Source organism: Equus caballus, chromosome 19, assembly GCF_041296265.1.
Source record: "Equus caballus isolate H_3958 breed thoroughbred chromosome 19, TB-T2T, whole genome shotgun sequence".
In the NCBI taxonomy this organism is placed as follows: Eukaryota; Metazoa; Chordata; class Mammalia; order Perissodactyla; family Equidae; genus Equus; species Equus caballus.
In genome coordinates, this window is record NC_091702.1 from 6023154 (window position 1) to 6041444 (window position 18291).

An 18291-nucleotide genomic window follows, 5' to 3' on the forward strand; every position below is an offset into this window, starting at 1 on the left:
ATTGACCAAATAGGGGGCTATTGTCATTATTTTAGGGAGAAATAATGGGATTGAAACAGAATGGTAATTGTGGAAGTGAGTAATCAAAGTAATTGAGGAGTAATCAAACTGAATATGGAAATTGTCTTATTGATTTATCTGATTGATGGATTCTGTGATGTTGCAGTAAGAGGGTAAGGAGACAAGGCAAGCATAGTTCTGCTTTCCTGTTTTGTTTTGTTTTGTCTACTTTGGTCCTCTGAATCTGGAAGGGTGGTGTTAGGTGTTACCATGAACTGTGACAGGGAAAATTATGATTAGATCAGCTTATGAAGAAAGGCTTAAGAAAGCATTAAGGTGTTTTAGGATATTTTTCTTTGTCTTTTGGGGTCTTCAATTTACATAAAACATTTCTACGTAAGGATTTGTTCTTATTTCCTGTCCTAGTCTATGTGTTAAGCAAAATCTGTAGGGGAGGGCAAATGTGAAAATGCATCACAGATGTGAATGAAAATGAAGGGTATTGAACCCTGTAGCATTCATTGTTAGAATGCATATGTTACAAATATGCAAATCGTATATGTATTAAACTCTTTCTATTTTTCCTAATAGATTTCTTTAAGAAAGAATATCAAATTTAGGTCCCTAAAGCATTTTTCAAACATGTCTTATATTCAGATTATTTTGTGATTATTTGGTTCCGAAGAACTAAAACTCATTCAGAAATAATGCCTCAAGAAGGAAAGTATAAGTGCTATTCCAAAAATGTGTCTGCAGAAAACTTTACCGCTAGATGAGTGCAGCTGATGTTTCCTCCATTTCTCTCCTCTGGGTCTTCCTACACACTGTTTTACTTACCACCCCAAGCAACTGAATTCCAGGCATCTTCCCCTATGTGGAAATACCTGTTATGACAGCCCAATATAGGATGTTAGGCTGTGAGTGTGCATCAACTTTTGAGCTTGGATCTTTGCAGACAAAATTCACATTTGGGAAGTGAAAGCTAATTAGTTCAGAGTGGCCGAGTTAGCACTCTACAGTGGTGAAGGCGATAGTGTGATGGAGTACTTCAGGAAGGCAGTGTTTTTGCTAAGAAGGAACTGTAAGTGAGGAGCAAGTTATTACTATCTCTAGTGTAAAATATAAGCAAAATAACTTTACCATAAAAAATAAGCAGAAAAATAATGTATTGATTATCATAAAAATATCCTGTTTTTAATGCAACTTTCAGAGGTAGTATTGGTTATTAATTGTCATTGTTTACCCTTTTGCTTTATTTCTTAATAAATTCCCAGAGACGTAACTCAGGTTAGTTCTTAACAATGACGTAAAAAATACCGTTCTGGAGACATGAATATTAGAATTGGTGCCACAAAAAGGTTCATTTTTCAGTTTGCTGAGAAATGGGAGCTGAATTTCTTCAACTGTTTTTAAGTTACATCAACTGTGAAATAATTATGTTTCTCCAGCTCCTATAGGAGTTTTTGCTGTGCAATAATTTGAAGTGCAGAAGGTCTAAAATTGCAGATATCTCATGCACTTATTCCTCTCTAAGCTGCTGTGCAAATTTAGAGCAAAAAGCTATAGTGATGTTTTCAAACACTGATTTTCACACATATATTCATAACCAAATCCAGTCTATAAGCAGTACATGAGTACTCACAAAATGCTAACACGAAAATTTATGAGAATGGCTAACAATCTCCTTCCTATCTTAGTGTAACAAATATTCAATTAAAGTTATTATTCTTTAAATATTAATACTACAAAAATTATGATAAAATTTGAATATATAACAATATTAGCTTTCATTACTATTTCTTGGAATTCCATTAGGCAATTAATAGCAAATTGTTAACATATCATGCCTTTAATTTTCCCAGAATCATAAACTGAATTTTGCTTTGAAAAGGCACAATGTTGATATATAGCTTAGTATTTACGTTAATATCTTTCTTATCACAATTTTCCATTTATTTAAATTGTATTTGCATAAAATATATCACATTAATTAATGTGACCTTTATAATCATAGATATTACCCAGAGAACATTCCTTCTCACACTTACCCTCTTCTGGCATCTTCAGAGTCTCTTTCGTTATTGGATCTTTCTGCATTCCATTGTTTGCTGTTCTCAACTATAATACAACCAAGTAAAAATGTAAAATTATTTAATCTAGCTGACAATTCTATATCTCAAACATTCCTATTCTTTAGTTAACAAATCTCTTGAATCTGGTTTCCTTAACTTCTGATAATCTGAGTTCAGTACCCTTCTAGATACATATTACCTCATTCAGATTCAGGTTTAATTCCTGATTCAGCTTCAAGAAACATTTATTAAGCACTTACATTAAGCTTTAAAGTATATAATATTATCTTTAATTCTTATATGAGGGTTTATTATTCATGTACCTATTAAACAGGAGAGTAAGTATCTTCAGAAATTTGAAAGCATTTGGCCTAAGCAGAGCTATATATTTGATTTAGGTTTTGCTGTGTATTAGTCAGAGTCTAATCATGACAGAGAGTCACACAAAATTTGAGAAGGGAAAGTTTAATACAAAGAATGATTCTCCACAAGAACAGATTAAAGTGGTAGGGAATTGGCTGGTAAGATGTAAAGAGAACTGTAAAGTTACAGAAAGAGCAGGTATAAGAAGCAATCACTACACCTACAGCCAAGACCGAGCACCCAGGGAAGAGACGCCCTGGACTGAATCAGACCTCGTTGGAGAATTCTATTTTTCACACTGGCTACCACGCTTTCCTTACTTAGATATTTCCGATAAGATTTGTAGTTTTCTTTGTGGCCACCTTTTCTTCTCCATACTTATTGCCAAAACTTTTGTGTAGTTTTGATCATTTTAAAGCTCTACTATTTCTGCGGACTCCAAATAGTTATTTATTACCCACTGGATTCAATTGAAATTATTGTGTGTTTTTTGTAGTGGAAAGAATATGGACAACTAAAGATAAGGAGATCCCTTTTATGAGTCTTAGTACTGTCACTTGCATATCACGTTACTCTAAATAAATAATTTTCCCTTCCAGATTTTAGTTTCTTCCTCTCAAATTGAGTGAGGAAGATTCAGTATGTATGGCACTTCTAATTTCTACGTAGAAAGGTAAAGAATCAGTAGATAAAGATAAAGATATTGTTACTGCTCTTCAATATTTCTAATTCTCTTTCCCACCTGGGCACGTCAGAGGACTGAAGCTTCTAGTCACCTTGACGTGTGACATAGCCAGATGACTTCATTGACTAATGAACTGTGATCTGAAGTATGAATGCCATTTCTAGATGAAAGCAGTTAAGATATCTTGCCATGCCACTGTGATCTTATGAGTTCATTACATGGATTCATACAGTGGTGCCCCAGATCAAAGCAACCTAAAATAATATGCCCACATAGGGGATAGCATCTATGGCGGGTTGCCCTAACCACAGTGGACATTTCGTAAATGAGAAATGAGTGGATATTATGTATTTTAAGCAACTAGCTTGTTTGATATCACAGCATAACTTATAAAAGATTTTACAAAATCAATGTAGCTAGACAAGAACCCAGAAGGATAGTTATATAGGCAGATAGAACAATAGAAGGTAACACTTATTCAGCACATGATTATGCCTGGTACCACTCTAAGAGTTGTACCTAAATTGTCTATTTACCCCATCCATTTAAAAAGGTAAATTTATGATTCCTGTCTTATGCTGCTGATAACAAGAAGGTTTAAGTAATTTCCCCAAGTTCACAGATTACAAAATGAATTGACAGGACCCATATTCTGAAAACACAGTTCTTGCTCTTAGCCACTGATGAGTAGATAGCTAAATAGAACATTTCAAATAACATATTTGAGTGGTACCGAAAAGGAATTTCTGTTTAAGAGGAAAGTTTCTCACTTGTAACATGGCTTGGGTTTGGCCAAAAGTAAATCATCAATATATCGTATTTTTCAATTCCAAGTAACTCGTCTATTACATGTTAAAACCACTATGTGAGAAGATATAATAATTTCTTGAAAGTTAAGTAATAACTTAGTAAAATAAATACAAATTGAATAATGTTCTTGATTGATTGAATGATGTTTCAATCTGTCTTCCAACAATTGTCTCTTAACACTCATTAAAACACTTGCAGCTGACAAAGCCTTAGGGAATTTAGCCAAATCTACTAACCTGAAATAACAATCCAAGAACACTTCAAGTGAAAGTCAAATCTGGGTGAAAAATATGATATTTATTATTGACTACTTTGCAAATTAACAATTATTTTAAAATTAAAACAAAATTTGGTTTTGGCCTAGAAAATGTAAATCTTTTTAAGCATTTACAGTGAAGTACAATATACTGTCACCTTAACAGAAATTGTGCTACTTGAATTCAGTGGTAACATTATATCAGAACTCATAGTGGAATAATCTTCTACTAAAGTAAATAGAAAAACAAGAAACAATGCTTTCAGACAAGTTATCTTCTTATGTTTCAACATAAGGGGATAAGAAGCCCAATGAAAAGATTGAAAAAAGAAAAGAGAAGAGAAGAAAGATAACTTTGGTAAATTTCACTGCAGGTACTAAAGCTATTTTGAAATATTGTGCATAAGTCATGTAAAGGAAATTTGGCAATGTATCGATGTTTGTCATCTCCATGAAATCAAATGCAGAAATTAAAGTTTATTCTAGGGCATCAAAATGACGGCAATGACAGATGCAATAGAATGATAAAGATGTAACCAATAATTAATGAAGACACTGTTAACAGTGTAAAGAAGGCATATGATGACATAGTCTTTGTTGTAAGTTCTAACTTAAAATCAGTTGTATTGTCTACAGGAATCACATACAAAGCTGGGAGTGCTCAGAAGTCCCAGTCTTTTGAAGAGTTGATAGCTTAGATAAGTTATACTCTGGATTAGATTTGGTCCGATGCAAAGGGATGTCTCATCACTGAATCCACTTCTGCAGCCTTTGCTTCCCTGATTAGCAGAACAGCTGTTTTCACGCGCACAGGCAGACACACACATGTACACACACACACACAAAGATAGGCTTCTGAAATGACTTGATAGAAAACCTAGAAATCTTTCAAATAATCTAAATATACGCAAGTAGTCATCATGAGAAACACTTTATTGGCTTCTAAATTTACTTCCTTATATTAATGTGAAGCAGATTAGCGTAAGAATTTAATCAAGTGGAAATCTACCTCATAAAGCATAATCTGTAAACAGGAATATTGATTAAGAAAAGGTTATCTTATTTCTAGATAGAATCAAATTAAAAGTACAGAGGGACCAAAGTCAATTGAAAATTTTCATGTTTTCCAGTGGAATACCTTTGAATATTTGGGAATCGTGAAGATGTTTTTATCAGGGAAAATTACGAACATGAGTATTTGAGATTTCTCATCACCGTCTTATGTAAAAACTATGGAGCAAACATGAAGACAAAGTAGAACAGAAGATAAATGAAAATACAGACAGGCAAAGGGACTTCATGGGTAAATTCAATTATCTTTGTTAAAAATAGACTATTTAGCACGTATGTTTTCTTCCTCTTCTCAAAAAGGTACTTGGAAATAATTTTTAAAAAATTTGAGCATCCCTGGGACATAAGAGAGGTTGTCTCAATACAGCGGAATTTTGAGGAATTTCTGGGAGATATGAAGCAGATGGGAACAGAAGGAGGGCAAAGCTGATCAGTGCAGAATAGCCTTTGATTCAAAGCAGGCAAAAGGGGAAAACCTGGAGGAATAAGTGAGCAGATTTTCTAAGCTGAGCCCTGAAAACAATCAAAGCTCAGAACAGAAGGGACTGGAAACAAGGCAAGCTGGGTAATAAGGTAGAAAGTGAAGGGATTCAGATTCTGAGCTAGTCATTCCCACACAAGTTGACTTGTACAATCCGAGTTGCCAGGGACTATTAAAAATGAACTGAGGGATATGGCACTGAAATCTGTCAATGTTGGCAACAGAGACAAAGAGAAGAAGGGATTTACCACAGCAAGCATTTGGGTGCCATTAATAAAACTTGGAAGACAAAAATGATTTAACATATTTGGAAAACATCCTGAATGATGTGGTATTTCCTTTCTTATTGAATCTCAAGAACTACGACTCTAAGTGGACTCAAACAACCCTAACACCTCAGAGTTTGGAAGATTGCGCTGCCTGGGGAATAGACGAGGAGATGAAGTACAGGACTTTTAAGGTTTCCTCCAGGGACCAACACACTGAATAGTTAACCACAGGCTATGCACTCAGGCTTCATTTGGTGTGAAAAGCAACTTAAAAGGGATCATGCCATTTAAGGGAATTCGTAGGCAATCTCCTGATTGAAGAAGTTTACCATCTATTGGAAGACTTCTAAACAGACCCAAACTCTCATGTCAAACACCTCACTCAACCAACACGCACATAAAACTTCCACTAGACAAAGCCCCTGACAATTCATTAATGTGGGATTGGATTACCAGGAGGGATGTGGAAGTGATCTTTGTCACAAATTTGTGCTTGGGTGGATGATGAAGTAGGAAGAACATCTATTTATTCATTTTAGTTTTTTGAAAAGTTAATGAGCTTTTAAAAAGGACATGTAAAAGCTTTACACATCGTATAACCCCAGTAATATTTATTAACTTCTTTTTCACTAAGTCATAGAAGGCAGCCTGATAATAATTTAGGCCTGCATAACTGAAGAGACGCTAAGGTTGATCAGTCATATGAGAAGAAAGCACTTGCTTTGGAAGATAAGTATTGGGACACAGACCAATAGGGGTGGGATTGCCTTATTGAACATTCTGTTCATTTTGATGATATCCTTTAGAATTAGTGTGCCATTTTTGTTCTCTTGGAGCAAACACATTTGACAGAAACACAAAATAATGTCAGAATGTATGGTCCAGGATGTGGAATTAACCTTCTAACTGATAACCTTCTAATTGATAGCTCCAATTGTCCCAGAGAAAAATGCCAAGAAAATGAGAGGATCCTGCCTTAGGGACAAGAGGGTGACATCAGCACACTAGATGTTTACTGCAACAGATTTGCTCACTTTGTCACCAGTAATTAATGGGTCTAGTAATAGTTATTCATTGCCTTATATTAAGCATGTTCTATTTATTTTCCTGTGAAAGGATTTAGGGAGATAGAAATAAGATTTCTTCTCGATTTTTTTTCAGCGTACACAGGGACCAACTGAAATAGAAAATGTATTCCTCAGAATACTGAGCAATGAGATGATTCATGAAGGATGCTGAACAATCCATCATTCTATGTCAATCTAGACATTCTTTTCCTAAAAATGACAGATTTGAAAAAATAATAATCAGACATACGAGGAGAAACAGAAAATTTTCAAAATAGATGTAAAATGAGTGGATTCATTAGGACAACCAGCTATTGATAAAAAAGCTGAATGCAGAAAACAGATAGGACTTTGCAATAAAAACAACTTTAAGCACTTTTTTCAGGAAGGAATCAATAAATAAGCTTGGCAAGAAAGAGTATTTTGGGAAACAAAAGGTATGGTGGTAAAAATAATGGGGAAAAAGTCAACAGAGAAACTGAGTGGATAATATGGAATACTGTCTGTGATTTGGAAGATAAATATTAGATATTCCACTGGAATGCAGAACAAACACACAAAGAAGAGATTAAAATACTGAGGGCTAAGACATGACACACGGGATCTAGAACATCCAAATCCGTAGAATAATACTTCCAGGAGCACAAAATTGGGTGGATAGGGAGGTATAAAAAAATCAAACTAATGGTGAAAACTGAAATAAAGAAATGGTTAATCGTTAATACCAAAAAGGCCACTGAATAATGGACAGTATTGAAAAGAAAACAAAACAAAATATTACTCAGTGAAAGTCACATATTCTAAGGATAAATAGGAAGCCTGTGAGTTACCTAATTCAGGGAGATGGTTACAGAGGAAAGAGAATCAGGTTAGTGTTAGAAAGCTCCTCCAGAACATTGAGCTCTAGAAGACCATGGGAAAAAAATCACAAGGTCTTTAATGGAAAAGTATTGTGACATTTAGATTCCACATTGGAGCAAATGGGGCAGAGTGTAGAAGAGATCTTTTCAGATAGGCAAAGATCAAAATATATATGATCTATAATTACAGTTTTGTCTTTGTTTTGCGTTGTAACTGTTATTCTGGTAGAACTTTGGAATGATGCTCAAATCCCATTTGGCTTTTGTTAGTAGGCCTCCTAAGCAGGGGATGACAAAGCTCTTTTCAAGCAACTTTGTGTATTTTTCTCCATCACCAGTGGCCTCACCTTCTGTGTGACCCTTCCTTTACAGTCTGATCCCTGCCCACTCTGGAATTTGGTATCCAGAACTACGCCCAGGGGCTGAGCAGCTTTCTCAGCCCGCTTTGTGCATGTTGATGTGTGCAGGCACTAGAGTCTTTTATTGTCATTTAGTACAGGCCAGTGATGCTTATGACAGTACAAACAACCTTAACTCAATTAGCTTCTTATCTGTTTGAATTCAGTGAACTCCATGTGCTACATAGCTGTGAGTATAAGACCGTAATACACAGTTCATTTCCTGCATAATGTCTCATATCTGCTTTATTACTATTAATTATTATTATTATTATTTTGCTTTCTGACCCCAGACCCCGCCCCCTCTCTTTCTCCCTCTTCATCTCATGTGGTTAATGTGAGTTTATTAGGCTTTGGTAGGAGAGTTGTACCTTTGGCCTCTTTTCCATGAGCTATTTTTGTCTAATTGATGCGATTTAATATTACCACTTTAATTCGTTCATACAATTTAGTAAGGAATTCTTTGATTTGATCATTCACACAATTCTAAATTTTCATTGGCCTCTGTAGGTCTCCTTAGTTTGTTTTTGCTTCTTCGAGAGTTGAGAACAATTTGTGTTTTCCAACCCTGCAAGTCTCTGCATTTCTAGCCTCTCTCTGTTCTTTTTCCATTCTTCTTCAAATTTGCTATATATTTTATCTTGGTGGCATCGCTTTTTTTAAAATAGTACTTACTCTGTTGAAACCATTGGTCACTCATCTATCCATACTGAGAATATGTTTCCTAACATCTTCTATAAATAAAAGTTCAGTAGAACATTAGCACATTCCACCTGATCACAAGGACAGTTGTACCGACTGTTCTGTCGCTGTATAATGTTTATCATTCTCCTTCTAGACTTCAGTACTAATTTCATCCAACCCTTTAAATCAACGGACTCTTTAACCATTGCTGTGTTTCTGTGTTTTGCTTTTGTCACAGTAGCACCTATTTCAAGCATCATTTTTACAAATCAGTCTGCTGCAGTAACAAATAAACCTAAACCTTCATGACATCATATAGCCAATATTGTATTCTTAGTCATACTTCCTGTCATGCAGGCTCTGCTCATCTTAGATAACTAGGTAGCAGCAGAGTTTCCACTTTGACACATGCACCCGTATTCTCCAAGGAAGGAAAAGGGAATTTGGTGAGACATATGCTGGCCCTCAAAACTTCTGAGAGAGAAATATCGCTTATGCTCTCTTTTCATTGATCTGGTGAAGTCTCATGATCTGACCGACACTGTTGAAAGGTAATAGAGAAGTACGATTCTAGTACATGGTAGGCACTATGCTAGCATTTGGGTCTAAGGGAGCAAATGAAACAGAAAAAGTTCTTATTTTTTGCAGGGACAATCAATCTTCCTCATTGTTTTCCCTCCCCAAAGTCTCCCAGTTCATGGTGTACATCCTCGTTGTAAGTTCTTCTATTTCTTCAATGTGTGCTGCCACCACAGCATGACAACTGACAGGCGGGTGGTGTGGCTCCACGACCCAGAAATGAACCCGGGTGGCCAAAGTGCTGAGAGCGCCAAACTTTATCCATTAGGCCCTCAAGGCTGCCCCAGAAAAAATTCTTAACATATTTGAAATTTTATCTTTCCTTTAAATGAAGTAAATTGGGTTTGCTTTTGATTCTTAATGGGATAATTTTAGAAATTTTTAAGAAAATTTCTGCTTTGCTTCCTTTATTTAAAACTTTTATCTTTTAAAAAAATTTCTCCTAGGTTTAAGATGTCATAGAGAATTCAGTTGCTCATTTGCCTAATTTTTAAAAGTGTATTATCTAACAAGTTATCACAATTTTAACAGCGAAAAACAGCAAACATTTATTATCTCACATTTATTAGCTCAAAATTTCTGGGGATCAGGAGTCTGGGGTCCTCAGTCAGAGTCTTAAAAGGCTGGAATCAGGTGCAGGTTGAGCTGTGGTATCATCAGAGGCTTGAAAGGGAAAAAAAATCTGCTTCCAAGCTCCCTCAAGCTGTCGGTGGAATTGATCTCCTTGCTACCATGGAACTGAGGGGTCTGTTTTTTGCTAGCTTTCACTGGCCGCTGCTGTCAGCTCCTAGAGGCCACCAGCAGTTCCACGTCTCATGGCCCTTTCTGCAGGCCCTCTCAGAACATGGTGGTGGAATTCTTTAGAGCCAACAAGGGAGACTCTCTTCTCAGAGGGTCCAGTTCCTCTTCTAACGTTTTTCGATTAAGTCAGACTCAACTAGAATATTTTGATTAACTAAAATCAATTCATTTGGGATCTTAATTACATCTTCTAAGCAATGTCATCTTTCCCATATTCTGTTGACCAGAAGAAAGTCACAGATCCTGTCCACTCTCAAGGGGAGGGGATTATTCAGATGGTGAATACCAGGAAGTGAGGGTCATGGGTAGTCAAGGTAGAGTGTGTTCACTACAGGAAGATTGCTGTTGTATTCCTCATGTCCAACTATATAATCTAATTTGGTCACATTCGTGAAATAATGTTATCTATCAAGTAGCCCTTATGTTTTCCGAATCATTTCTTATTGTCCTTTTTTAAACTGTTAAAAGTTTCCCAATAAATGTATCTTTTAATTTCTTCTATTATTTCTAAGCATTTATCTTTTATATACCACTTATTGTTTTGTGTAATAGAATTGCTTAATTTTATTATAATTCTCAATTAATGAGTTGTAATTTTGTATCAGGCGCTCTGTTAAGCACTTAAATATGTTATCTTATTAATTAATTATAATACATCCAATTTAGATATAACGGTAAACGTTTCCTACAGACACCTAGTGTGTAAGTGATAAATTACAGGGGCCAGTTTACGTCTATCTATTTAACAAGGCAATTCTTTCATGTGCTATATATTTGATCCCTTAAGTTAACAATAGCTTCAATGTCAATTAAAAGATATTTATAAAAAGTGACCTTCATTTAGTCACATAAACTAATGGTTTATTAGGATGGTTGTGTTTTGATACCTATCTTCTCTTTTGCATTCCCTATAGTAGCTTTATAAATTAATTTTCCTTTAAATTTTCTGTGCTATTTTGAAAAATTCCGTATAAATTTATTTTGTGACCTAACTCAATCTGAATGCCTTTTTATTTCTAAAAGCAAGGTTAGATTATTTAAATTATTATTACTTCTCTTTGGTATGGTTTATGTGCCGAAATAGTTTTTATTTGTTTCAACGCTACCACTCTGTTTCCTTGACATACTTAATTTTACTATGAGAATTGTGTTTTCCCTGTTTATTTTAACCTGGATTTGAAAATTTATGTAACATTTCCAGTATTGCTACTGGTTCTGCTTATGTCACATTTATTTGGGCATATGTTTTTTAATTATAGAAGACAAAAGTTAAAGTGCATTTTTCCATAATCTATTTTATATGAATTTTAAAATCTTATGCTCTCGTGTGATCCCCTCCTTTTGTGTGTTGGCTCAGGCTAATGATTTACTTCTAACAAGAAGAATAAGACAAAAAGTAACGGGATAAGGCTGGATTACAAAAGATTGTGATTTCCATCTTGATGATGCCATTTCTGGTTCCTACTTGTTCATTCTGATGAAGCCAGCAGCCATGTGGTGAGCTGCCCCATGGAGAGGCACAGGTGGCAGGTAAATGAAGGCAGCTTCAGGCCAACAGCCGTGAGGAACTGAGAGTCTCTGTTCCAGAGCTCCTCCAGCCGGCTGAGCGGCTATGGTGCTGCTCCACTTCAGAGGCCCAGGGTTCCGCTGGTTGGGATCCTGGGCCTGGACCTACTCACTGCTCATCAAGCCATGCTATGGCGACATCCCACATCGAAGAACTGGAAGAACTTACAGCTGTGATGTACAACTATGTACTGGGGCTTTGGGGAGAGAAAAAAAAGAGGATGATTGGCAATAGGTGATAGCTCAGGGCCAGTCTTCCTCACCAAAAAAAGCATCCTTAAAAAAAATAATAAACACAGCTCCTCAGTGCAAGAGCCCATGAAGAACTGAGTCCTTCCAACAACCACAGGAGTGAACTTGGAAGCGAATGGTCCCCAGGTGAAACCCAGCAGACACTGCAGCCTTGTGAGAGACCTTGAGATGAAGAAATCAGTTTAGTCATCCTGAAATTTCCGAGTCATAGAAACAGAATAAAATAAAGGTATGTTGTCCTAACCCGTTAAATTTGGGGAAAATTTGTTAAACAGTGATAGATAAGCAATACAATTTTTTACATGATTGTTTTCCTCCAAGTATGTCAAAAATATATTATCTTGTATTAGTTGTTTCCAACAGTACGTTTCTCTCAGTCTGTCTATGGAACAATCTTCAAACTGAGGTAGTTGAATAAAAAAACTAATACCGTAAACGCTTCATTGAACAAGCCTCATCTTTTTCCAAAGAAAAGGCATGTAAATAAATTCATTAAATTTAAATAATTATACATGGATTGGGGAATATTTTATTTTAATATTTTAATAAAAATTTTACATATATTCCACCTATGAAATACTTTCTAGTTTTGAGTTAAATGATAAATAAAATAACAAAAATTGATTCAGAAGCATGAAATGCTTAAAATACAAAAACAAAATTAATTTGAATTACATAATTAAATTTGATTTATTGCAAATATATGAAGAATATTTAAAAATAACACATTATTTTAGTAAGTCAAGTAGACACATATCTGCTTTGAGATCCAAGGAGTACTCAATAAATAATAACAAGGAAGTATTCTTTAATCTGATGTTATTAAGCCCAGTGTTTTCTTATAGAATAGAAGTGTGCATTTAAATTTTACCCTGGATTCACTCATTGACACTGGATTACTATATCAAGAATTCCCTGAGCCCTGCTTAGGTTTATTTCATGCTATAAAACACTTGGGCTGATTTCGTTTGACATTTAATTCTGTGCAAGCTCTAACAGCTCAGTAACTCACATGAAAAGGGCAATTGCAAACATCCAGGGAGTGGAATTCGCTGCGATTCATACGAACAAATATTGTATGCCACTAACAATGTGGGAACATTGCCAAAACAATACAGCTGATGAATGCTTTTATTTTCTGTCTCCTATAAACTGCCTCCTAGAAGGATTACTGGCAACACTCACATTTTTACACTCTTGGTGCATATTTTTTTGTACCCTTCAAGAACTAGTAACAGCAGAGGAGTAAGAAAGATACAACTTGGCATGAATATTACAAAGCACTGCTTGTGAAATTTTAGCGAAGACTTTATACGTGATCAGATTCAGAAGTAAAAACGATGGGAAACTATTTTTTACTTAATATAAATCCATGTAGAAAATACTATTTGACACATTTATATAAATATTTCACATATTTATTTGTCAATACATGAAATAAATACTACGTATAATATGAACACATATTTATACTTTTTGAGGTTTTCTTAAACTTAGCAATCTGTATGGAGAATGTTGAATAATATATTTATTTAACGTAATCATATTCAATTACTTGATATAGAAAATTTTGCATAAATGCATACATTATGCATGTATCCATGTGTTACTTTTTAAAATCATACAGTAATACTCATGAGTTCCTTCATTTTGAATATATTATTTTTGCTTCAGAGGAGGATTTTAGAACATAACATAGAAATAAATTCTACTATCCTTTCTTCCAAAATGTTCAATATAATTAAAGTTTTAAAAAACGTCTTTCTGACAAAATATGGCTTTGGTAAATCCCCATGAGAAAATATACAATGCTCCATTTTCATATTACACCATAGCAGTGTATTGTAAATATATCTAGATTAGCCATGAATATGGATCCTTTATTTTAAGATGATGCCGTATATATTATTACACAGGATGAGTTGCAGGATGATTGGAAATGAGGGCAAAAAGATATAATCACATAATGGTTAAAAACTGAAAATCTAATAGAGAAGCACGTCATGTTCATAAAATATAACATACATCAAATTTTATATTATAAATTGAAATATGTATATCATTACATTTCTTCTTTTTCTGTGATTTCTTCTCATGAGTTGAATGTTCAGAAAAACATTTTCACCTCAGAGTGCTCACAGTAATTTTTATTCTTCCCCCACACCTAATACATGGCTAAAATTAGACATTGAGCAGTTTTTGAGGGTCAATGTAGATCTGGGATTCTTTCTACAGAAGGAAAATATTGTTAAAATGGATCAAACTTACTGAACATTAAAATCATAGGATTTTTTTAAAGTTTCCTCAATAAATCTCAGCCCTCCAGAGCTTTCGTATTTAACCCTAATATCCTTTCAATCAAATTATCTATTAAGATAGTATCTTTTATAGTTAGATTTTATGCATTGTCTTAAATTAATTTGCGAATTCCAGACTACATTGTAGAGATGCCAGCCATTATTTTGGGGGAATGGCAAGGTATATATAATTCCCAATAGGTTTTAGCCCCCATAGTTTTGTCATTTTTTTAAGCACTTGCTCAGTTCTTGGGAATTGGCACAATTGTTGAAAGGAACAGGAAATAGCCAGGGTTTTGACTTTTACTACTACAATATAAAGTTGGGGGACTCCCCCATGAGGTAGTGGTAAAGTTCAGAGTGCTCTGATTTGGCTGCCCAGGTTCCCAGGTTCGATTCCTGCACATGGACACACACCACTCATCAGCAGTCATGCCGTGGCGGCGACCCACGTTCAAAACAGAGGAAGATTGGCACAGATGTTAGGTCAGAATGAATCTTCCTCAACAACAACAAAAAAGGCGGCATTATCACTCTCTTCTTGAAAATCATGCCAGAGCAATGAGAGTGGGAAACATAAACACAGATCTGTTTTAGCAAAACTAAGACACTGAATTTTCAAACTTCAACCCCAAGTGAAAAGACTCTAGAGGTGTAGAGAGTGAGCCAGCCATAGTATACATAAAAAGGGGCAAAGAAAGCAGCACTGAGCAGCCAAGTAAAGGTCTGGAGGTCTGCATGGAGAAGAGTGTTGTTCCCGCAGCAAAAACATTAAGTGCAGCCTAAAGAGTCATTTTTCTTGTGTGGCTGGGCTAAAAGAAATTTGGAGCAATTACAGGTGGCCAAAAATTAATGTAAATTTGTAAAACAAACATTAGTGGTGATCCACACTAAGTGCTCAGTGAGGACTGAGCTCTCCTGGGAGCAGGTACAAATATCTGCACTGTGGTTAAAGGCTGGGCCTGGAGTCAGTCGCACGGGTGTGTGTAAGGTGTGTCTTCTAGCCCATAGAACAAAACTTTATTTATTTATTTTTTAATTTTAATTTTGAGGAAGATTAGCCCTGCGCTAACACCTGCCACAAATCCTTCTCTTTTCACAGAGGAGGACTGGCCCTGAACTAACATCCATGCCCATCTTCCTCTACTTCATGTGGGATGCCTGCAACAGCATGGCTCGACAAGCAGTATATAGGTCCACACCCAGGATTCAAACCAAGGAACCCCGGGCTGCTGAAGTGGAATGTGGGAACTTAACCACTGTGCCCCAGGACAAAACATGTTGATGGCACAACACAAACATTCTGATATGGGTGGCTGTATCAGCATCCCACAAAATAAATTCTAAGAAAAAAATAAAACTATCATTAAATGATACACTACATCATGAATATAATTGACTATAAATTACTATGTACCTAACATGTGAAGTAACTACAGAGTTGAAAAAACAAAAGAGTGGTTGACATTTACACACCGCAGATTGCAAATACCACCACAGTTTATTGATAGGTCAGTCAAGCCTGAATAAATACTTTACACATAAATAGAGATCATTTAAACAACAAATGGAACAAGCTTGAATATTTTAGACATGCATAAAATACTGAATGAAACAAATACAGTATAAGGAGTATTAATCCCAAAAAATGGAAAATTTTAAGCAAAGTTGGTCATACGTAGCTAGCAAAAAATTTCTCAAATGTTTCAAGAATCTATATGTTTACAAAGCAATTGAAAAGTAAATAACAGAGAGGCAAATAAAGAATTATCATCCATAAATTATAAGTAACTTCTGTAAACTAATAAAAACAAATCAGTCTGATAGGAAATGCATAGAAAATATTTTAAAATCTTGAAAATAACGTTTTATCAAAGATAAGCCTAAAAGATAATTCTTACCCACTGCTGGGGAGGTGGAATTTAACTTCAAGAAAATAGTCTGGCACTATTTTTTACAGCTAAACATTTGCCTATTCTTCAACACAATAATTCTGTGTTATGGAATTACTTAAGAGATCTTTTGTACATAGGTACCAAGAGACTTTTATAAGAATATTCATAACACCATTGTGAGGAATAGAGACAACACCACTGATTTCTATTAAAAAAAAGAATGGATATGAAAATCTTGGTTTATGCCTATATATATATATAATACTGAACAACTCTAGAAACAAAATTTTTACATGTGGCTATCCAGTTTTCCCAACTTCATTTATTGAAGAGACTGTCTTTGCCCCATCGTGTGTTCTTGGCACCCATGTCAAAGATTAGCTAACCTCATATCCATGGGTTTATTACTAGGCTCTCTATTCTGTTCATGAGTCTATAACGTCTGTCTTTATGCAAGTACCGTATGGTTTTAATTACTTAGTTTTGCAATATATTTTCAAATCAGGAATTGTGATGCCTCCAGCTTTGTTCTTTTTTCTCAAGATTGCTTTGACTGTTCTGGGTCTTTTGTAGGTCTGCCAAGATTTTAGAATTGCCTTTTCTATTTCTGTAAAGAATGCCACTGGGATTTTGATGGTGATAGCACTGAATGTGTAGATTGCTTTGGCTACTATAGACATTTTGACAATATTAAGTCTTTGAATTCATTAACATGAGATACCTTTCCATGTATTTGTGGCTTCTTAAATTTCTTTCATCATTAACTTATCATTTTCAGTGTACATATTTTTCACCCCCTTGGTTAAATTTATTCCTCAGTATTTTATTATTTTTGATGCTATTGTAAATTGGATTTTTAAAAGCATCTTTTTCAGATGGCTCATTGTTCGTGTATATAAAAGCAACTGGCGTTCGTATGTTGATTTTGTGCCCTGCAACTTTACTGAGCGCACTTATTCTAATAATGTTTTTGTATTAATTTTGTATAGTCCTCAGGGCTTTCTACATATAAGATCACGTCATCTTCAAACAAATAATTTTACTTCTTCCTTTCCAATTTGGATTCTCTTTATTTCTTTTTCTTGCCTACTTGCGCTGGCTGGGCCTTCCCTACTGTACGTCATACACAAACATCAACTCAACATGAATTAAAGCTTTAAACATAAACCATGAAACTGTTCAACTAGGAGAAGCAGGGTAAATCTTCTTGACATAAGTCTTGGCAAAGATTATTTGGATATAACACAAAAAGCCCAGAAAACAAAAGCAAAAATAGACAAATGGGACTATATCAAACTGAAAAGCTTCTTCAGGGCAAAGGAAACAATCAACAGAATGAAAGAGCAACCTACAAAACAGAAAAAAAAATTTGCAAATCATGTATTTTCCAAAATATACAAGGAAATCCTACAACTCAATAGCAAAAACAAAAAATGTTCAATTAAGAAATAGGCAAAAAACTTGAATAGATATTTCTGCAAAGAAGACAAATGAACAGGTATATGAAAAGATGCTTAATGTGACTCATTACCAGGAAAGGGCAAATCAGGACTAAAATGAGATATCACCTCACACCTGTTAGAATGTTTTCTATAAAAAAAAAAACAAAGGATAATGGGTTGGCAAGGTTGTGGAGAAATTATAATCCCCATATACTGTTGGTATGAATGTAACATGGTGCAACTGCTATGGAAAGCAGCACCGAGATTACTCAGAAGATTCAAAATAGAATACCGTATGATCTATAAATCTCATCTCTGGTATATGTACCAGGGAAATGAAACTAGTATCTCGAAGAGATATCTGCATTCTCGTGTTCATTGCAGCGCTATACACAATAGCCAAGATATAAAAATAACTCATCATCCTATGAAGAGATAAAGAA

The 18291-nt window shown here is 35.0% G+C and overlaps 1 protein-coding gene across 1 annotated transcript in view; it reads right to left on the bottom strand.

Moving 5' to 3' along the window:
* LOC138919058 (ral guanine nucleotide dissociation stimulator-like) overlaps nucleotides 1-18291 on the bottom strand; it is an 88443-nt gene that overhangs the window by 5930 nt on the left and 64222 nt on the right. The window contains exon 14 of the mRNA XM_070243068.1: nucleotides 2049-2118. Coding sequence (XP_070099169.1) covers nucleotides 2049-2118 — 70 coding nt within the window. The remainder of the gene's footprint in view (nucleotides 1-2048; nucleotides 2119-18291) is intronic.